Source organism: Odocoileus virginianus, unplaced genomic scaffold, assembly GCF_023699985.2.
Source record: "Odocoileus virginianus isolate 20LAN1187 ecotype Illinois unplaced genomic scaffold, Ovbor_1.2 Unplaced_Contig_62, whole genome shotgun sequence".
Lineage (NCBI taxonomy): Eukaryota > Metazoa > Chordata > Mammalia > Artiodactyla > Cervidae > Odocoileus > Odocoileus virginianus.
Window position 1 is genome coordinate 100,859 of NW_027224379.1, and position 23,444 is coordinate 124,302.

At 39.0% G+C, this 23,444-nt stretch overlaps 1 protein-coding gene across 2 annotated transcripts in view; it reads left to right on the forward strand.

Annotated features, from left to right (window-relative positions):
* The window catches only part of LOC110150701 (zinc finger protein 33B-like), a 98,375-nt gene extending 76,447 nt beyond the window's left edge, over nucleotides 1-21,928 (forward strand). Inside the window, exons 3-5 of one of the 2 annotated variants that reach the window (XM_070464693.1) lie at nucleotides 11,726-11,852; nucleotides 12,341-12,436; nucleotides 17,112-21,928. In XM_070464693.1, coding sequence (XP_070320794.1) covers nucleotides 11,726-11,852; nucleotides 12,341-12,436; nucleotides 17,112-18,553 — 1,665 coding nt within the window. In that variant the 3' untranslated portion in view covers nucleotides 18,554-21,928. The remainder of the gene's footprint in view (nucleotides 1-11,725; nucleotides 11,853-12,340; nucleotides 12,437-17,111) is intronic. The other variant, XM_070464694.1, reaches the window with a different exon arrangement.
* Nucleotides 21,929-23,444: the final 1,516 nt, after the last annotated feature.

The following is a 23,444-nucleotide window of genomic DNA, read 5'->3' on the forward strand; positions in this document are numbered from 1 at the left end:
TTCTCTCACAGAGTCCACAAGTCTGTTCTATACATCTGAGTCTCTTTTTCTGTTTTGCATATAGGGTTATCGTTACCATTTTTCTAAATTCCATATATATGTGTTAGTATACTGTAATGGTCTTTATCTTTCTGGCTTACTTCACTCTGTATAATGGGCTCCAGTTTCATCCATCTCATTAGAACTGATTCAAATGAATTCTTTTTAATGGCTGAGTAATATTCCATGGTGTATATGTACCACAGCTTCCTCATCCATTCGTCTGCTGATGGGCATCTAGGTTGCTTCCATGTCCTGGCTATTATAAACAGCATTGGCGCCTTCAGGCTGTTGGGTAGGATCAGATCTTGGTGCCAAAATGGGGACCTAGATGAGTACTCACACCATAGTTCCCTGGGGCCTTCACTACTAGTATTCTTTCCCCCATGGTGAGCTACAACCAATCCCTACCTTCCCAGGAGACCCTCTAAGACCACTAGGTAGGTCTAGCCCAGGTTCCTTTGGAAGTACTGCTTTGAGCTGGGTCACACTGCACAAGACCTTAAGTGCACCTTTCAAGCGTCTAGTCTATGTTTCCCCCAGCCCTGTGGAGCTCCTGCAAGCCCACTTGAAGCCCCACTGGCCTTCAAGGCTACATGCTCTGGAGATCTTTCTCCCAATGTCAAACCCTCATACTGTCTTGGAGGGCTATTTTTAATGTGGGAGTGTCTCTGGGTAGCCTGTGTGGGGTTTAACATTTTTTGGTCCAAGGGCTGTTTTTAGTTTGAATGTGTGCCACCGTGCGCTTTAGCTTATGCTTACCACCTTAAGACCTGTGACTGATGTTGTGGTGACCACAGCCTCACCTGGAAGTTGAGCGGAGCCTCCCCTTTGCTCTGTGGTGTCACTGCCCTCCCTAGCTGTTGGCGTACATCTGTTTTTCAGCTGTGTTTCTGATCTGCGGTGGTACTGGAGCACTCCCACTGGGAGAGAAGCCTCTGAGTATTCCTCTTGTGAAGCTATTCATCTGCGAGCATGCTCTGTTATGTCACCTTTTACCCACTGTCCATGCTCACAGATTATACTGTTGCTGGCACTGCTCACAGCCTCACCTTAACTGTAGGTATTCTAGCAATTGGCCCTGGTTTCTCTCAGGCCAATTGTTTTCATCAGGTCACCAGCCTGGATTCACTGAGGTCAGGTCCCAGGATTGCAGTAATCATGCATCTGGACCCACTGTGACTGCTTATGAGGACAGCTCAGCCCAGCCCGTCCCCCATGTGTTAGTGCCCCCAGAGCCCACAGCTGCTATAGCTAGACCCAGCTCATTTGCGAGAGCTGTCGTGTATGCTTAGATGTTCTGTACAGGCCATGTCTGCAAAGTGGGTTCGGGGGTGTAAATCCTTAGTTCATGCAGCCAGCCCAGAGGAGAGGTTTCAGCTCTTCTTCCTTAGCTGCACAGCCCCTGGGGTTCAGTTGTGGTTTTATCTTCCCCTCTGTGTGTGCGCTACCTATAGGCGTCTGCTCCCAGGGCTATCCCAGAGCACATGAAGCCCTTGCAGGTAGGAAGGGATCAAGGGTGCGTGGGCCTGCCCAGGCAGGAGGGGGCAGAGGCAGTGACTCACTGTGGCACATTGCCCACCAAGTGAGAGGGGCCGGAGGTGGCAACCAGGGCCAGCCACACCAGCCCACTCCAGCAGGTGCCGCGCTAGTGCCCACAGTGGAGGCAACCGGCATGTGGGGACAGAGACTCCAGTGGTGACTGCTCTCTCTGCGTGGCATTGAACACTGCTGCTTCACTTCTGTGGCAGCCCAGGCTTTCTCTGTGTGCATTCCCAGTTATGGAGCTCCTCATGCCCATTCTCAGGCTGCCTCCTCGCAGGCAATACTAGGCCTTTTTCTGGATCTGCTCTCCAAACACCCTGCTCAGCATCCAGCCCCCATCGCACTGGCAGACACTTGTCTCTGCCTGGGGCATGCAAAGCTGTGGCACAGACCACCTGTATAGATCTCACTGTGTCCTGCCTGCCACAGAAGGGTGCAACACTCTCCTCAAAACCCCTGAAGCCCCCTTTTTTATTCCAACTGATGCCCCTACCCCTGGTAAGGGAGCTTCCTTGGGTGTGGGAACCTCCTCTTCTGCCTAGGGGCATAGGTCCCATCCATTGCCACTTTTCATTTTCTTTCTTTGGTCCTACCTGGTTACCTGAGGATTAATCTTGCCCTTACAAGTGTCTGAGGATCTCCGTTAGTGTTCAGCAGGTGCTCTGGGAGAATTGCTCCACTTGTAGATGTATTCCTGATATATTTGTGGGAAGAGATAAACTCCATGCCCTGCTCCGCCATCTTGACTCCTACCTCTCTCTTAGCTTTTTGAGTAGTTAAAAGTCTTTGTTTAGGAAGTTCAGTGTCTGGTCTTCCTCAGGAACGTTTCTGTCAATTTACATTTTTCCTTTGATTGGGCCATACTTTTTTGTTTCTTTGTATGCTTTATGATTTTGTTGTTGTTGAAAGATAATGTTGTAATTTTAGAAATTACTTTCTTGCTCTTCTCCATAGTTACCCTTATGACTTTCAAACTGCTTTTGTTTTTGCAAGGTATTTCTCATCATCTGTGGTCACTGAATTCTCTGTTCTTTAACTTGTGTTCAGTTAGTGTTTTGACAGACTGTTCCTTGAAAGCTGGGATGAAAAAAAAAAACAAAAAACCAAAACCTCCCAAGCAACCACCTTTCCCAGTCTTTGCAAATTGACACAGTCCTGGAGTTATTCTTTAGGACTTAGCACGCCTATGTTCAGTTGCCCTAGCCTTCGTATCCTGCTTGCACTGCATGTAGAGATCAACTAGACGTACAACCTTAGGTCTTCTGAGGTCTTTCCTAGGAATGCAACCTATCCTGGGTATGTGTATGACTTTCTAAATTCCCTAGTGTACACAAATGTTTTTGGTTAATATCCCAAAAAAGAAACTGTATCCCCAACATTTTTCCCAAGGCTTTAGGTAACCTATTGTATGTCTGTAGTAATCTTTTGCCCAGGTAGCTATGGGTTTTTCTTTGATCTTAAAATGTTTTTGAACAATGCCTACTGGTTTTCTGCCTGGACTGAATTTTTTGATTTGCAATATTATGTTAATTTCAGACATAACATAATTTGATATTTGTATATATTTCAAAACTATAAACAAGATGTGATTTTTCCAGCAGTGATTTTCCCCCCTCTCATATCCCATGTTTTACAGAAATCATTGTAATGGTTTCTTTACATGTTGATTATTAATATTTTTTCTGTTCTTAAAAAATGGAATGCTAGTAAGGTTAGACTTGCTTGAAGTATTTAGGTTATTTTGTTGTTGCAATATCAAAAATAATTTGTGAGAACAGTAGTTCTTGACGTGTAGAAAAGCTGTGATTGAAGAATGACCATGTGTGAGGCCCTGCAGGTACCATCTCTTTATTAGCTCATATAATTCCAGTGCTCTTTTTATATCATTTTAGAGGTGATGAATGGTAGTCAACAAAGGGTTATATGTGGAAGGTGGATGGAGTGATTTATTCAAAGGAATACTGAAAATGGTTGAGACTTTTTACCTGGGTTTGAGCCCACTGCAATAAATGACAGTGGACTTGTTTTGTCTTTTATTGCAGATTTTGTCATCTCATTTTAGGTTGCCTATTTCAGCACTTCTCTTGGTATAAATTCTTTGTTCATTGGTGGAGCAATGCCACTTCTCTTGTTTCAGGGCAACTCCGCCTGCGTCCTCAGCCTGCAGCACTGTCCATGGTCATTATGGAGGGATGCTTTGGGTTCATGTACTTCTCGGGAAGTTGACAGTCTTATGCCACCTGTTCAGTAAACAGAACCACCTCCCTTCCATTTATAACTGTGATAACCATCTTCTCTGGCTTTACTAGAAACTATTTAATGCTGATCTCTTACATTCTTACTTATTTGTGTCATGTATCTCTCTTTCTTGGATTCTGTTGTTTTAATAGAGTATATTCTGGAATAATTTTGTAAAACAGGCTCAGGGATGTATGGTTTTTAATTTTATCATATACTTGTTTTTTGTTGTTGTATGAATGGCTTTTGGCTGGCTATATAATTCTGGGCAGGAAAAAAAAGTTATTGTTTTCAGAAAATTGTAAGCATCTCTCTCTCTTCCTTTCCTTTGTTACTGATTTTTGCTGCAGATGAATCAGGTATCAGTTTGATTCTCATTTCTTTGCAGTCAGTCATTACTTGTTTACTTTCATAGAAGTTTAAGGATTTTTAATTGGATTTCAGAAATTTCATCAGGTGGAACTACATACACATTTTTATTTTTTTCCCAAAAACCCTTCTTACAGTGTGTCTTTTATTTTTTTTTTTTAATTTATTTATTTTTATTTGTTGGAGGCTAATTACTTTACAACATTGCAGTGGTTTTTGTCATACATTGAAATGAATTAGCCATGGATTTACATGTATTCCCCATCCCGGGTCCCCCCTCCCACCTCCCTCTCCACCCCATCCCTCTGGGTCTTCCCAGTGCACCAGGCCTGAGCACTTGTCTCATGCATCCAACCTGGGCTGGTGATCTGTTTCACCCTAGATATACATGTTTCGATGCTGTTCTCTTGAAACATCCCGCCCTCGCCTTCTCCCACAGAGTCCACAAGTCTGTTCTATACATCTGAGTCTCTTTTTTCTTTTTTTGCATATAAGGTTATAGTTACCATCTTTCTAGATTCCATATATATGTGTTAGTATACTGTAATAGTCTTTATCTTTCTGGCTTACTTCGCTCTGTATAATGGGTTCCAGTTTCACCCATCTCATTAGAACTGATTCAAATGAATTCTTTTTGATGGCTGAGTAATATTCCATGGTGTATATGTACCACAGCTTCCTCATCCATTCGTCTGCTGATGGGCATCTAGGTTGCTTCCATGACCTGGCTATTATAAACAGTGCTGCGATGAACATTGGGGTGCACGTGTCTCTTTCGGATCTGGTTTCCTCAGTGTGTATGCCTAGAAGTGGTATTGCTGGGTCATATGGCAGATCTATTTCCAGCTTTTTAAGGAATCTCCACACTGTTTTCCATAGTGGCTGTACTAATTTGCATTCCCACCAACAGTGTAAGAGGGTTCCCTTTTCTCCACACCCTCTCCAGCATTTATTGCTTGTAGACTTTTGGATAGCAGCCATCCTGACTGGTGTATAATGGTACCTCATTGTGGTTTTGATTTGCATTTCTCTGATAATGAGTGATGTTGAGCATCTTTTCATGTGTTTTTTTGCCATCCGTATGTCTTCCTTGGAGAAATGTCTGTTTAGTTCTTTGGCCCATTTTTTGATTGGGTCATTTATTTTTCTGGAGTTGAGCTGGAGGAGTTGCTTGTATATATTTGAGATTAATCCTTTGTCTGTTGCTTCGTTTGCTATTATTTTCTCCCAATCTGAGGGCTGTCTTTTCACCTTGCTTATAGTTTCCTTTGGTTGTGCAAAAGCTTTTAAGTTTCATTAGGTCCCATTTGTTTATTTTTGCTTTTGTTTCTAAAATTCTGGGGTGTGGGTCATAGAGGATCCTGCTGTGATTTATGTCGGAGAGTGTTTTGCCTATGTTCTCCTCTAGGAGTTTTATAGTTTCTGGTCTTACATTTAGATCTTTAATCCATTTTGAGTTTATTTTTGTGTGTGGTGTTAGAAAGTGTTCTAGTTTCATTCTTTTACAGGTGGTTGACCAGTTTTCCCAGCACCACTTGTTAAAGAGGTTGTCTTTTTTCCATTGTATATCCTTGCCTCCTTTGTCAAAGATAAGGTGACCATAGGTTCGTGGATTTATCTCTGGGCTTTCTATTCTGTTCCATTGATCTATATTTCTGTCTTTGTGCCAGTACCATACTGTCTTGATGACTGTGGCTTTGTAGTAGAGTCCGAAGTCAGGCAGGTTGATTCCTCCAGTTCCATTCTTCTTTCTCAAGGTTACTTTGGCTATTCGAGGTTTTTTGTATTTCCATACAAACTGTGAAATTATTTGTTCTAGTTCTGTGAAAAATACCGTTGGTAGTTTGATAGGGATTGCATTGAATCTATAGATTGCTTTGGGTAGAATAGCCATTTTGACAATATTGATTCTTCCAGTCCATGAACACAGTATATTTCTCCATCTGTTTGTGTCCTCTTTGATTTCTTTCATCAGTGTTTTATAGTTTTCTATGTATAGGTCTTTTGTTTCTTTAGGTAGATATACTCCTAAGTATTTTATTCTTTTTGTTGCAATGGTGAATGGTATCGATTCCTTAATTTCTCTTTCTGTTTTCTCATTGTTAGTGTATAGGAATGCAAGAGATTTCTGTGTGTTAATTTTATATCCTGCAACTTTACTGTATTCATTGATTAGCTCTAGTAATTTTCTGGTGGAGTCTTTAGGGTTTTCTATGTAGAGGATCATGTCATCTGCAAACAGCGAGAGTTTCACTTCTTCTTTTCCTATCTGGATTCCTTTTACTTCTTCTTCTGCCCTGATTGCTGTGGCCAGCACTTCCAAAACTATGTCAGTGTGTCTTTTAAATCTGAAGATTCGTCTCTCTTTGGGCGTATGTGCTGTTATTTCTTTTTTTCTTTCCTCTATCCTATGTGGTCTGTCTTAGAATTTTTTTTAGAGTGGTATTTATCTCTGGATTCATTCACATTTTATAAACTGTTCATTATTTTTCTGATTTTTATTTTGAGAGACAACTTTGTATTCTTTGTCAAGTTCGTTTTCTAGTAGCCTTTTGAGAGTGTTTATCTTATGTTTCCACAATTTAAGCAAATATGAACATTTCCAGGTACTCTCTTTTCTCTCAGATGGATTCTTATAGACAGCTGTTCTCATTTTTTGTGGAAGCTATATTCTTTGAATATCTTTGAATATCTTTTTTTTTTTTTTTTGGCCATGCCGCACAGCTTGTGGGATAGTAGTTCCCTAACCAGGGATTGAACTCAGCCACGGCAGTGAAAGCACTGAGTCCTAATCACTGGATCACCAGAGAAGTCCCTCTTTGAGGATTCTGTTTAGAATATTTCACTACTTACCCTTATTTTTGTACTCCCCCCTCCCTTACTCTTCAATCATTCTGTTCATTCTGATGACTTACTTTTAATGCTTTGGTTCTCCCTACTTGTTTGATTAGTCTTCATTTTGTTTTCATATTTCTCTATGAAGATCTAGTTTGATTAGCATTGGTAACTATGGCAAAGTAAATGGATAGTTAAGGATGTGGATGTGAATGTTTCTTACCACAGGATTCTGTAGGTGATGGCTAGGGATAAACACAGAGGACTTTCCTTCAGGCCAGGCAGGCAAGCAGGAGGTCCCCCTTCAGTTCCTGAAATGGAGGGTGATGTGTCCTGAAATGACAGCACTAAAGTCTGTTGGTTTTTCTGTTTCTGTTTGGTTATATCTGTTCATATATTTGTTTGGAGTCCAGATATAAGTGAAATCACATTTTTCTTTCTCTATATTGTTTATTTCACTTGGCACCCACTTGGTACCTTGACTTTGGGCAGAGTTGTCCATGTTGTCCATATATGCTCATCCCTTGGTATCTGCTGGGGGTTGGTTCTAGATTCCTCCCAAAGATATCAAAATCTGCAGATGCACAATGTCATACATAAAATGGTGTAATATTTGCATATAACCTACTCACATCATGCCATGTACTTTTAAATTTTTCCTGGTTTTACTGAGGTGTGATTGACATATAGCATGTATGTTTAAAGTGTACAATATAATGATTTGACTTACATCATAAAAGGATTACCACAGTAGGCTGAGTGAATATCCATCATCTCATGGGTACAACACTAAAGGAATAGGAACAAATTTTTTTTCCTTTTGATAAGAACTCAGGATTGTCTGCTCTCAACTTTCATTTAATAACATGTAGCAGTGTAAATTATCTTAATCAGCTATACTTAATCCATAGTACTTATTTATTTTATAACTAAAAGTTTTTACATTTTACTTACCTTCACCTAATTCCTCCCTCCCCAACCGCTGCCACTTGGTAGCCAGAAATTGTTTTATGTTTCTACTGGCCATCTGTATGTTTTCTTCAGAAAAATGTCTGTTCAAGTCCCTGCCCATTTTTAACTGTGTGTGTGTGTGTGTGTGTTTTTTTTTTTTTATGTCAAGCTGTATGAGTTCTTTATACACGTTGGATATTAACCCCTTATTGGATATATTATTTACAAATGTCTTTTCCCATTCATTAGGCTGCCTTTTCATTTTGTTGATAGTTTTCTTTAATGTACAAATGCTTTTTAGACTGACCTAGTCCCTACCTGGTAGTTTTTGCTTTTGTTTCCCTTGTTTGAGTAGAATGTCCAAAACATTACTAAGATTAATGTTAAAAAGAAAGTACTGCCTATAGGTCTTGGGGGGTCAGGGGTTATTAGCTTTTTTTTTTTTTGTACATGGCTTGCGGAATCTTAGTTCCCTGACCAGCGTTTAAACCTGGGCCCCCTGTCGTGGAAGCACAGAGTCCTAACTACTGGACTACCAAGGAAATCCCCTGCCTATGTTTTCTTCTAGAAGTTTTATGGTTTCAGGTCTTACATTTAAGTCTTTAATCCATTTTGAGTTTTAACTTTTTATGGTGTGAGCATGTAGTCCAGTTTCCCCAGCATGATTTATTGAAGCTGTCATTCTGCCATTATATATTCTTGCCTCCTTTGTGATAGATCCTCTCATATACTTTAAATTGTCTCTATATTACTTATAATACCAAATATGATGTAAATACTATTTAAATAGTATGTAGTTGTAAGTAGTTGCTGCTGTGTGACAAATTCAGTTTTGCCTTTTGGAACTTTCTAGTTTTTTTCCCCCAAATATTCTCAGTTCATGGTTGGTTTAATCTGTGGATGTGGAGCCTGTACATATGTAGGGCCAACTATATAGAGAGCTTTTTTTTAAGTGTCCCAACTTCATAGCATGGCTGCTCTTCAACTTTGGTCTTCGTTAACTGCTGAATCTCCACAGAGTAAGAGAGACTGGCCTAGCAGTCAGCTGTCAGTCATTTTGCCATTCATCTTACCCTATGCTGACCCCTAGCCCTGGTTGGAGGGCTTAGAGCTTGGTGGTCACTGGCTGTGGTTGGAAAGCTTCCACGTCTGTGCTTATATAAATTGTAGGTGTCACACTTGTAGTTTCTCTCTGTCTCATATTATCTGCTCATATCATCTAGAAGTTGAATAAAACTGTCTTCCAGTATATTCTGTTATTTGCACATTTATTTTTATTGCTTCTTCCACTTACATTCCTGGAGGCATCAGAGTCTTCAGAAGTAGATGTGTGTTAAGTCTGCCATCTTTAATTGGAAGTGTCAGTTATTTGTGAAACTGTGTTACTTGTGAAACTGTTACTTATTCTTTCCTACTATTCTGTCATTTGGTTCTGTTCTTACATTTCTTTTTTTCTTTTTTTTTCATTTATTTTTATTAGTTAGAGGCTAATTACTTTATAATATTGTAGTGGTTTTTGCCATACATTGACATGAATCAGCCATGGATTTACATGTGTTCCCCATCCCGATCCCCCCTCCCACCTCCCTCCCCATCCCATCCCTCTGGGTCATCCCAGTGCACCAGCCCTGAGCACTTGTCTCATGCATCCAACCTGGACTGGCGATCTGTTTCACACTTGATAATATACATGTTTCAATGCTGTTCTCTCAGATCATCCCACCCTCGCCTTCTCCCATAGAGTCCAAAAGTCTGTTCTGTACATCTGTGTCTCTTTTTCTGTCTTGCATATAGGGTTATTGTTACCATCTTTCTAAATTCCATATATATGCGTTAGTATACTGTATTGGTGTTTATCTTTCTGGCTTACTTCACTCTGTATAATGGGCTCCAGTTTCATCCATCTCATTAGAACTGATTCAAATGAATTCTTTTTAACAGCTGAGTAATATTCCATAGTGTATATGTATCACAGCTTTCTTATCCATTCGTCTGCTGATGGACATCTAGGTTGCTTTCATGTCCTATTATAAACAGTGCTGCAATGAACATTGGGGTGCACGTGTCTCTTTCAGATCTGGTTTCCTCGGTGTGTATGCCCAGAAGTGGTATTGCTGGGTCATATGGCAGTTCTATTTCCAGTTTTTTAAGGAATCTCCACACTGTTCTCCATAGCGGCTGTACTAGTTTCCTGTTCTTAACATTTCAAAAAATTTCTTCTTGGCTTTAATAGCCTGTTTTTCTTTTTTCTATCAGCCACTCAAGTATTGGTATTCCTTTATATTCTGTGCTGGCATTTCTTTCTTTGCTTATCTCCTCTGTGACCATCTGATTCACTCTGGTAACACCAGTGACATGGAGTTGCCATTTTCACCCAAGTTTTTTTTTCATACTAGAGCTGTCTCCTCTTTTCTAGAATCATCTATGCAACCTTCCAGTTGTTATTACACTTCCATGTTCTGTTTATTTGGTGTACTGTATGTCTAGCATCTGTTTCATTTAACTGTGCGTCTACCCTGCTCTTCCTTTTGTTTCCCTAGACTTGACAAGAGGCTTCCAGAACCTCTAACACAGATCTTGAAGACCCTCTGAGAGTAACTCTTTCTCTCTCCTTTGTTCACCAAGTTGTCTGTTTAGCCTCTCTGCTGCTGCTGCCCCCTTACTGTAGGCGATCCAGGTCCAACAGTGCTCTCCAGCACAGTCTCCACCCTCCTTTGGGGTCACTGCTTCCTCAGCAACAGTTAGTTTAAGTGGCACTGAATTGTGTGTTTCCATTTCACCATTGGCTTCCTGCTACTCACAGCAATGACCTGGGGTGAGTAGAGGTGGGGGAGAGAGGGAGGCTGTGCCCCAAGGGAGTGTGCAAGATAACTGTGTGTATGTCACATACTGTCTATCCTTTAGGACACAGGAAGAAAATACTAGCTTGTTTATTTAGATTTTTATCTGAAAAGTAAGAACAGAATTAAGTTCTTTTATGTGAATTGATAATATTTAATTTATAGAGAAAACTAATGGTTCTTCAAGAATTGTATGGATTAGGTTGAGTGATGAAATATCTGGAGATCACGAACAGAATTTAAGCCAAATATATTCCCTGGTTTCCTTCCCCAAAACCTTCCCCACCCCCACCCCCACCTCTGCAGCTGTCATCTCATCACAGCTTCAGACTTGCTCTCCTGTCCTATTGTGCAGTCCATTGTCTTGCTACCCATTTTCTTTTCTAGCAGTTTTGCCATATATTTGCAAAGAAACTATTTATATATAAGCACTGGAAGTTTTACTGCTCAGTGAAATCCAGGGTGCTGACACTCACATGAATTTGCATAGCATCCCTTTATGATCTCTGTCTGCATTGCATGTATTTGTGATATGAATCCTTTAAGTTATATGGTAGTTATGTCTTGATATGTTTCCTTATGAGAATAAGTTCTTTGAGACCAGGAAGACTAAATTAGTCAACTTGAAATTCTCAAAAACTAGGACAGTTTCAGTCATATAAAGCCATGAGGGTATTTTTCCATTAAGTAATAAACCAATTTGCCAATGGTATCTCTACCATGGTTTCTTTTGTTTAATCACAAAGTGTAAAAACACTTTAACACCAAAGTGTAAGCTACATAGTAAAGATCTTTTGTTAACATTTTTACAGGAAAATGGTAAGAATTAGTCTAAAACTCTTTTTCTTCCCCCACATCATTCACCTGATTCTCACCCCTGGAGATTGAGCCAAAGTGTGGTTTTTTAGGGATCATTGTCATTCAGGGATGTGACTGTGGGCTTCACTCAGGAGGAGTGGCAACACCTGGACCCAGCTCAGAGGATGCTGTACAGGGACGTGATGCTGGAGAACTACAGCCACCTCATCTCAGTGGGTAGGCAGCACTTGTTTCCCCTGTAGACTCCCAGTGTACATGTCCTTTCTTACTTATAGAAACTTGCGGAATTTTTGTAGACTAAAATAATACTTAGGTTTGGAATTTAGAGACCAAGGACAGTTTATCCCTTTTGAGTACCAGAAAGAATGTGTTGTCATCTGCCCACGCAGTCATATCCAATTCTTTGTGACTCCATAGACTGTAGCCCCCCCAGGCTCTGTCCATGGAATTCTCCAGGTAAGAACACTGGAATGGGTTGCCATTCCGTTCTCCAGGAGATCATCTCAATCCAGGGATCAAACCCGGGTCTCCCACATTGCAGGTTGATTCTTTACTTTCTGAGCCACCAGGGAAGCCACCTCTGCCCCATTATAGGATTAAATGAGCTTTCTTTAATTGTATATTCTTTGAAGTACATTGTAGGCTTCTTCAAAGGCCCTGAAACTCATCCAATTTGTTTCAAGTCATATAATCCTCATTCACAGGGTACTGTATCCCTAAGCCAGAAGTGATCCTCAAATTGGAGCAAGGAGAGGAGCCATGGATATTAGAGGAAGAGTACTCAAGGCAGAGTGTCCCAGGTGAGTGAGTCAGTGGGAGTATAAGCCACATGGTGTTTAGGAGAAAATAAGATCACAGAGGGTTAAGTTCAGAGATTAAGACCGTTGAAAGGGTCTTCAGGAATCATATTTTTGTGGCTTTGGACCTTTGGAATGCACATTAACATGGCTCAAGTATCCAGTGTCATTGAATCATGCATATCTTCCCAGTGTCAAAATGGTGGTATCTCTTTTAAGGTATAAATTAGATAATGAGTTAAATGCAAATGTTTAAGCATTCAAGTAAATATTCTATACAGAGACGCCTATATATCAATCATGATGAACAGATGAAACAATTTTTTAAGCACCCCAGAAGGTCCCCTGGTGGTGTCCTCCCAGTAAGTAACATTGGTCCCCCTTCTATTAGCATAGATCAAGTTTGCCTGTTTTTAACTTCAGATAACTGTAGTCATACAGTATGTACTATATGTAAATATATGTGCACTATGTATATATTATATAATGTGTCTGCCTTCTTTGGATCAGCACTGTGTTTGTCATACATGTCGTGTATCAGTAATTTATTGCTTTGCAGTGTTCCATTATGACTAACCCAGAACTTATCCCTCCATTCCATTACTGAAACATAATTGGGGTACATATTTGAAACACACTTGTTATGTTTATTTTGAATTTTGCAATCTTTGAAAAATAATGTTATAGTTTTTAATTAGTTGATTTACAATATTAGTTTCAAGGTGAACAAAATAGTGATTCAGTATTTTTGCAGATTATACTCCATTATAGGTTATTACAAGATAATTATAATTCTCTGTGCTATACAGTATATCCTTGTTGCTTATCTAATTCATACATAACAGTTTGTATCTCTTAAATCAGACCCCTAATTTGTCCCTCCACCCTTCAGTCTCCCCTTGAGTAACCGTAAGTTTGTTTTCTGATTTGCATATACACTCATTTTTGTAAGATGAGTCAAGAGAGCATTGTTTCATCATGATTTTTATGTTTCTTTGGTGTTTGGAAAATTTCACCACGGAAGCCATTTGGGTCTGAAGTTGTTGTTTTGGAGATTTTCAGAGTGTTAAATTGTAAATATTTATTTTTGTCAATATCATAAATACAGTACATATAGTTTCTGGAACAGAATAGATAATGAATTATATTTACTTAATACGAACTACTAACCATGTGGTCTGATGTACCTATTCTCTTGGTGCAATGAGAGAGAAGCCAGGAGTCCTACAGAGAGACACAAAGTTGGTGTTGCAGGTGAAGAACACTACCAATGAATCTGAGCATGGTTCTGTAGAAGGGAGAGGTAGCACTCCCTCTCCTCTTGTAAGAGAAGAGAGAGAAGATTTGGGGTTCTTTCTCTTAACTTTTTGGTATACAGATTTCTTCAGGGGGGAAAAAAAACAACACTGTCTCCAGCCTGTATCAAAGATTGCATCAGGGTCCCAGGTTTCAGCACCCCCACTGAAATGTAAATCTCTCTAGCATTCTATCCATATGTAATAAATTACTCTCCAAAATTTAGGTTCCAAGTTTTGTTAACATTCATTCACAAAGTTATAACTGTGCAGCAAAGTAAAATGATATTCTGTAGAATCCCACAGTGCCACTCATTTTACTTCTCCATAGGTGACTTCTGGCCAGTTTCTCTATGTAATGTGCCATTCCTTGTTTTGTTTTAGCCTTTAACAATGAAAATTTTACCTGGCCTATCTGTACCCAGGTGAAGCAGGATACATTAGTATTTTGCCCACACTGTGCGTAGAACTGCAATAAAGAAGTCAGTGGCACATTTGCTATCCATACAACTTTGGCCAGTCAGATGAAGCTGATTTAAATGCCTTCTAGGCTAAGGTAGGCTCATGAATCTCTTCAGCTAAATTCATATTTCACACCTCTTTCTAATGGACTAACCACACTATAGGAAAACTGCTTACAGACTACATGTCTGAGGTTTCTTACACTATCAGGGGCTTGCACAAATATTTGAACATTTCTGATTATTATCCTTGTCATCAGAGGGCTCACACTTAAAGGACAAATTAAGGCCAAACTTTCACATACATAGGATTATGCTTTAAGTCTTTTTTTTTCTTTTACAGGTTGTCTGGTGGATTCCAAGTGATCCACCCAAAAGTGCAATAAGCTAGAGACCCATTATCAGCTTCTAATAGATCAGGCAACAGATTTTAACAGGAACTCCTTAGCAAACTCAACATTACTTTTCCAAAAGGCATCTCCCAAAGTATCTCCATCTGAAGACCACCTTGGTCATGTGGTCTCCTTTGTATACTACCTTCCCTGAGAACCTAAAGCCTTTTAATGCCCCCATAGGCAAAAATTGTCCCATCATGGGAACTTGTTCTATCTAGGCATGAACAATAAATTTTCACCCACAAAAACTTCTTTCTCTGATCAGGATGAATTTCTGTAGGTTTTAGGCCAAATTGATTTATACCATACAGTCTGATGTAGTATCCACAAAACAACACAAAGCTCTTTTTAAAAATTACCCTTTTGAGTGATGTCACTATCGTAATAGTTGAGATATTTGTTATTTGCCTTCAACCTGCAAGCAGTAAAACATCTTTGAACCACCAAATCCCTCTGCCTAACACACCAGGACACCAGGGAGTTCCATACATCTAAAGGTGGGTGTGCTGGAACACACAGAGAAGGCAGAACTAGGGGAACAGTGAGGAGTGGATGACAGTAGATGAAAAAGCAATTTATGGGGGATAAACAGCTGGGTTTACCTAGTGAAAAATATATTCACTCTACATTTGTAAAATGATTGCTAAAAAACTGTCTCAATGATACTTAAACCCTTCAGAACCAAAAAAAATTACTTTCCAAAGTATACAAACATCTCAAACTCAACAAAAAATTGGCAGAAGAGCTAAATAGATATCTCTCCAAGGAATATATCCAGATGGCCAATAGGCACATGAAAAGATGCTCAACATTGCTAATTATTAGAGAAATACAAATCAAAACTACAATGAGGTGTTACCTCACACCAGTCAGAATGGCAACCATCAAAAAGCTTACAAACGATAAGTACTGGAGAGGGTGTGGAGAAGGGGGAACCCTCCTACACCGTTGGTGCAGCTATAAATTGATACAGCCCCTATGGGGAACAGTATGGAGGTTCCTTAAAAAATAGAACTTACCCTATGATCCAGCAATCCCACTCCTGGGCATGTATTCAGAGAAAACTGTAATTCAAAAATGAAACAGGTACCCCAGTGTTGACTGCAGCAATATTTATAATAGTCAAGACATGGAAGTAACCTAAATGTCCATCAACAGAGAAATGGATAAAGAAGATGTGATACATATATACAATGGAATATTACTCAGCCATAAAAAAGGGAAAATACCATTTTTAGGAATATGGATGGACCTAGAGATTTTCATACTAAGTCAGTCAGGAAGACAAATACCATATGATATCACTTTTGTGCAGAATCTAAAATACGACACAAATGAGCTTATCTATGAAACAGATGCAGAGAACATACTTGTGACTGCCAAAGGAGAGAAGGATGGGGAAGGGATGCATTGGAAGTTTTGAATTGGCAGATAGAAACTATTTATATATAGAATAAATAACAAGGTCCTATATTCAGTATGCTGTAATAAACTACAATGGAAGTGAATATGAAAAAGAATATGTAGAACTGAGTCACTTTCCTGTATACCAGAAACTAACACAGCACTGTAAATCAGCTATATTACCATAAAGTAAAATTTTAGATACATATTGTCACTAAGGTCGTTAAACTCAAGGATATAGACCATTATTGGAGAAGGAAATGGCAACCCACTTCAGTAATCTTGCCTGTAGAATTCCATGGACAGGGGAACCTGGCAGGCTACATACAGTCCATGGGGTTGCAGAGTCAATCATGACTGAGCAACTATCTATCATTCATTCATAGAGGATTATAGATAGCAGAGGAGTAAAAACAGGTACACATAACCAAAAAAATCATAAGGTTAAAGGTAAGTGAAATTTTTAGGACCAGGTTTAGAATTTTATGATTTTCGTGGTATACAGAGTTGTTGAAACATGTATGTGAAAGCAGGATTGAGATTTATTTGGGGGGAAAGCCAGAAGGGATTGAAATAGGGTTTGATGGTCAGGAGAGGTCCCCTGATCAGTAAGTCTGATGTACTATAATAAAGAGAACATAAAGATCCCCTGGAGGAGGAAATGGCAACCTGCTCCAGTATTCTTGCCTGGAAAATTCCATGGACAGAGGAGCCTGGTGGGCTACAGTCCATGGGGTTGCAAAGAGTTGAACATGACTGAGTGTGCACATGAGCATGCACACACACACACACAATGTAACTAGAATAGAGCTGTGAGTCTGATCCTGTGGCAAGAATGGCTCACTGACATGCTTTTTTGTTGCATATTTTTATTCATCATGAATCAGAGCTAGAGACAGAACTGGAACTTGGATTTTAGTACTGTTCCTTTATGAATTAGGGCTTTTAGAATATGGGCTTGTTGCTCCTGGGTAGAATTGACAAAGAGATGAGGTTGGATGTATATACTTGTCATATTCTAGGCATGAAGAGATTAGGACCTAAACTGATCAGCTCCCCCAAACCTAATACTATTTCCTCTAAATATCCTTGTGAATGAATCTTTCTTGTCCCTCTATTTCAGAATTAATTAACAGCAGCAGAAACTATTCAAGAAAGAAGTTTGAGTTTAACAAAAGTAGAAAATGGTTCCATGATGACAAGCATGAAAGAATTCATTATGGAGAGAAGTCTTATGAATATAATAAAAATAAGAATGGCCTCTGTCTTAATGAAGAGTCTGTTCAGCATCAAAAAATTCAAATTTTGGAGCAGCCTTTTGAATACAGTGAATGTAGGAAAGCTTTCCATGCGAATTCACTCTTTGTTAAACGTAAGAAACCTTACACAGGACAGAACACCTGTGAATACACTGAATACAGAAAAACTTGTGATATGTCACCTTTCATTGCTCAAAGAACACATCCAAAAGAGAATCACTACAAATTTAATGAATGTGGAGAAACTTTCTTTGAGGACTCCATTCTCTTTGAATACAATGTTCACCCTTTGAGCCAAAAGTCAGACCTGACTCCAATTCAAAGGACCCACTCAGTTGACAGTATAATTGAATATAATGAATATGGAACCTTTTTCAATGAAAACTTAGTCTTTGGTGCACAACAGAGCATGCACACAGGAGAGAAACCCTATGAATGTCATGAATGTGGAAAAACATTCAACCAGAAGTCAGCCCACATAAGACATCAGAGAACCCACACAGGGGAGAAATCCTATGAATGTCATGAATGTGGGAAAAGTTTCTACAAGAATTCAGACCTCATTAAACATCAGAGAATTCATACAGGGGAGAAACCTTATGAATGTCACGAATGTGGGAAATCCTTCAGTGAAAAGTCAACCCTCACCCAACACCATAGAACACACACAGGGGAGAAACCATATGAATGTCATGAATGTGGGAAGGCCTTCTCATTTAAGTCAGTTCTTACTGTACATCAGAAGACACACACAGGGGAGAAGCCCTATGAATGTTATGAATGTGGGAAGGCCTTCCTAAGAAAATCAGACCTCATTAAACATCAAAGAACTCACACAGGAGAAAAACCTTATGAATGTAGTGAATGTGGGAAATCTTTCTCTGAGAAGTCAACTCTCACTAAACATTTGAGAACTCATACAGGTGAGAAGCCCTATGAATGTACTGAATGTGGAAAATTTTTCTGCTATTACTCAGGTTTCACAGAACATCAGAGGAGACACACAGGAGAGAAACCTTTTGGATGTAATGAATGTGGGAAAAATTTCCGTCAGAAGTCAGCTCTAATTGTTCATCAGAGAACTCATGTAAGACAGAAACCCTATGAATGTAATGAATGTGGAAAATCATTCTGTGTGAAGTCAAAACTCATTGCACATCACAGAACACACACAGGGGAGAAACCCTATGAATGTAGTGTTTGCAGAAAGTCATTTTATGTGAAGTCAAAACTTACTGTACATCAGAGAATACATTTGGGAAGAAACCCTATAGCTATAATAAATGAGGGAAATCACTCTGGGTGAAGTCAACGGTTTATGGAACAAAGAACACCAAGTTGGGAGAAAAATCTGTTAAGATTTCGAGAACACCTTTGGTCTAAAATCAGTTCTTAAAATACATCAGAGAACTTACTGAGGGGAGAAAATAATGTGAAGATATTAAGGACATAGAAAAATCAGATTTTCTGCTGGAATTAAGCTCAGATAGAGAAGACCTATTGGTGAATGAATACAGGGAACATTCTGCCCAAAACCACACCTCAGTAAATATCAGAGAAATCAAGGTAAACACTCTTACCAGTATTTGTAGAAAAGACTTCATCCACAGGCCAGAGAAAATGCACCAACTATAGGAAATTATAGGAAAGCATTTACTTTGAGGTGATAATTTTATTGGAGTTGCGTGAAATGTTTGAAGTAGCATCTCAGTGGACATCAGACAGTAATTACCAGAAAAATACTTCTGTTTTAAATGGGCAGAAGCTCTAGGTTAAATCTAATCATAATCAGTGAAATTTGAAGAATGCCTGCATTTAGACACAGCATTTATACAGTGTGGCCCAATGCTCAGTGTGCTGTTCCTTCCAATTTAGAGTATTAGATGTGAACTGGAATCAATGGTTGTAAGGAATTCAAATGTCTGCTTGTCCTCCTACAGGCCTCCCCACAGATCTGCCATGGTGGGGGCGGGGTGAGAAAGGTGTTCTGTCCACCTGCATCAAGAGTGCTGAGTGCAGGTGAAAAAGACAGCATGGCTGATGTGTTGGTAACACTGGGCAGGTAAGTAAATGTGTGAAGGATACTGAAAGATTTCTCACTGTTGTTGGGAAAGGTGTCTGTTAAAATGGAAACAAGAGAAGCTAGAAAATGTCTTGGAGGGTTGGACTGGACTATAACTCATTTTAAATACACTGAAATAGTTATATTAGTGGTTATGTGTGTGTGTCTTTGTTTTATGGATCTGTCAGCTGAGAAGGCCTGAACATAATGACACCTCAGTAGGACTGAGCACACCAAGTACCAAGTTATTAATTACTAAATACTATCCTACCATCCCATGAAATTAAAAGACACTCCTTGAAAGAAAAGTTATGACCAACCTAGATAGCATATTAAAAAGCAGAGACATTACTTTGCCAACAAAGGTCTGTCTGGTCAAAAGGCTATGGTTTTCCCAGTGGTCATGTATGGATGTGAGAGTTGGACTGTGAAGAAAGCTGAGCACCGAAAAATTGATGCTTTTGAACTGTGATGTTGGAGAAGACTCTTGAGAGTCCCTTGGACTGCAAGGAGATCCAACCAGTCCATCCTGAAGGAGATCAGTCCTGGGTGTTCATTGGAAAGACTGATGCTGAAGCTGAAACTCCAATACTTTGGCCACCTCATGCAAAGAGTTGACTCATTGGAAAAGACCCTATGCTGGGAGGGACTGGGGGCAGGAGGAGAAGGGGATGACAGAGGATGAGATGGCTGGATGGCATTACCAACTTGATGGGCATGAGTTTGAGTAAACTCGGAGAGTTTGTGATGGACAGGGAGGCCTGGCGTGCTGCGATTCACGGGGTCGCAAATAGTCAGACACGACTGGGCAACTGAACTGAACCCTACCGTCAAAAATGGATCCCATCTCTGGAGTAATGCCCTATTCTAAGTCAGTCATGGGAGAAATAACAGTATGGTCTTATCTATTAAGCAATAAGAAATTGTTCAAATAATTATGCAGATATGTCAAAAGGGCAAAAGAACCACCTTGGACAGGTTTCCTTGGCCAAATCTGAGACAGTCTGAACATTCGTTCATACTGATATAAGTAAATACATAAAGGAAGGGAAAAAAAAGCTTTTCTTTATACAGTGCCAACTAATACATGTAGTAAGAATAATGGCAATAGATAAAAACACCACTGGCAGCCATCATACAGGTGGGTCATTCATTAAGTCTACTTACACAGTCTACTACTTTGTATGTAGAAGCTTAATGAAGGACAGAATACTGGCATAATCTCTTAAGTATTTCCCCACAAAATACTAATCAGGTATACAAACTGGCAGAATGGATGCAAAAATAGACCTGTATATATGCCATCTACAAGAGACCCTCTATAGACCTAGGGACACATACAGATTGATAATCAGAGGATGGAAAAAGATACTCCATTCAAACACAAATCAAAAAGAAAGCTGGCATAGCAATACTCCTATCAGATAAAACAGACTTTAAAGAGTGTTAGATAACTAAGTACACTACACAGTGATCAAGGGAGCACTCCAAGAAAGATACAACAATTAGGAGCATCTCAAAACACAAAGTAAATGCTAACAACCATAAAAGGGGAAGTTGGCAGTAACACAATAATAGTGGGAGACTTTAACACCCCACTTACACCAATGGACAGATCATCCATACAAGAAATAATACAGTTTTAAATGACACAACAGACCAGGTATATTTAATTTATATTTACAGGACACTCCACTTGAAAGTGGCAGAGTACACTTTCTTAAGTGCACATGAAACATTCTCCAGAATAAAATCACATCTTCGGTCCCAAATCAAGCCCCAGAAAATTTAAGAAAATTGAAATTTTATCAAGCAACTTTTCTGACCACAATGCTATGAGATTAGAAATCAAGTTACAGGAAAACTAAAAAACACAAATATGGAGGCTGAACACTGCATTGCTAAATAACCAAGAGATTACCAAGAAATCAAAGAGGAAATAAAAAATACACAGAAATAACTTAAAATAAAAACTCAGTGATACAAAACCTAAGTGATGGAGCAAAACAAAGTTCTAAGACAGAAGTTTATAATAATTCCATCTCACTTCAAGAAACAAAAATCTCAAACAATCTAACTTCATACCGCAACTAGAGAAAGAACAACAAAACCCAAAGTCAGTAGAAGGAAAGAAATCAAAGTTCAGAGCAGAAATGAAATAGAAATGAAGAAACCAACAGCAAGGATCAATAAAAGTTGATTCTTTGAGAAGATAAATAAAACTGATAAACCTTTAGCCATACTGATCAAGAAAAAGGAGGAGAGGATTCAAATCAAGAAAATTGGAAATGAAAAAGGATAAATTACTACTGACACTGCAGAAATGCAAAGGATCATAAGAGACTGTTACAAGCAACTATATGCCAATAAAATCAACAATCTGGAAGAAATGGACAAATTCTTGGAAAAGCATAAACCTTTATGATTTAAACCTTTTATGACTGAACCAGGTTAGGATTTTCCCAGATTGGGAAACAGACCAATCACAAGTAATGAAATTGAAAGTATAGTTTAAAAATCTTCCAACACACAAAAGTCAAGTAACAGATGGTTTCACAGGCAAATTCTACCAAACATTTAGAGAAGAGTTAACACTTGTTCTCAAAGTCTTTCCAAAAACTGCAGAGGGAGGCACACTACCAAATTCATTCTACAAGGCACATCACTCTGATACCAAAACCAGACAAAGATATCACAGAAAAAAGTAAATGACATCAATGTCACTGATGAACATATCACTGATGAACATGGATAAAAAAATATTCAGCAAAATACTGGCAAACAGAATCCAATAATACATTCAAAGGATCACACACCATGATCAAGTGAGATTTATTTCAGGAATGCAAGGATTCTTCACAATACACACAAATCAATGGGCTACACTATATTAAAAAATTAAATAGATGAAGTAAAAGCTTTTGATAAAATTTAACAGCATTTATGATTTTTAAAAAATCTCTCCAGAAAATGGCCAAAGAGGGATACTACCTCAGCATAATAAAGGCCATAGACCAAACCAACCTACAGCAAACATCATTCTCAATGGTGAGATACTGAAAATATTTCCTCTAATATCAGGAAGAAGATAAGGATGTCCACTCTCACCACTCTAATTCAACATCGTTTTAGAAGTCCTAGCCAAAGCAATCAAGTAAAAGAAATGAATCCAAATTGGAAAAGTAGTAGAACTCACTTTTTTCCAGATGACATACTATATGTATAAAATCCTCAACATGTTACCAGAAAATTACCAGAGCTAATCAATGAGTTTGGTAAAGTTGCAGGGTACGAAATGCAAAGAAATCTCCTGTTATACTATACAATGAGAATGAAAGATCAGAAAGCAAAATTATGGAAATAATCCAATGTATCATCCCCAGAAAAGAATAAAATATGTAGGAATACAGCTCTCTAAGGAAGCAAAGGGTTTCCCTGGTGACTCAGATGGTAAAGCGTCTGCCTGCAATGCGGGAGACCGGGGTTCAATCCCTGGGTCAGGAAGATCCCCTGGAGAAGGAAATGGCAACCCACTCCAGTACTCTTGCCTGGAAAATCCCATGGACAGAGGAGCCTGGTAGGCTACAGTCCATGGGGTCACAAAGACTCAGACACAACTGAGCAACTTCACTCACTCAAGAAAGCAAAAGACCTGGACTCAGAAAACCATAAAAAAAAAAGTGATGAAAGAAATCAAAGATGACACAAATAGATGGAGAGATTATACCATCTTCTTGGAAAAATCAGTATAGTCAAAATTACTATACTACCCAAAGCAATCTAAAGATTCAACACAATCCCTATCAAATTACCACTTGAAGTTTTCACAGAACAACAAATTTTTAAATTTGTATGGAAATACAAAAGACCTCAAATAAGAAAACTGGAGCTGGAGAAATGAAGCTCTCTGACTTCAGACTATACTACAAATCAACAGTAATCAAGTCCATATTGGCATTATCACAGAACAAATGTAAATGAAACAGGATTGAAAGCCCAGAGATAAACCTGTGCACTTGTGGTCACCAAATTTAGGACAGAGGAAGTAGAAACATTCAATGGAGAAAAGACAATCTCTTAAATGCTAAAAAAAAAAAAAAAAACAAGCAAACAAACAAACAAAAAACCACACAAC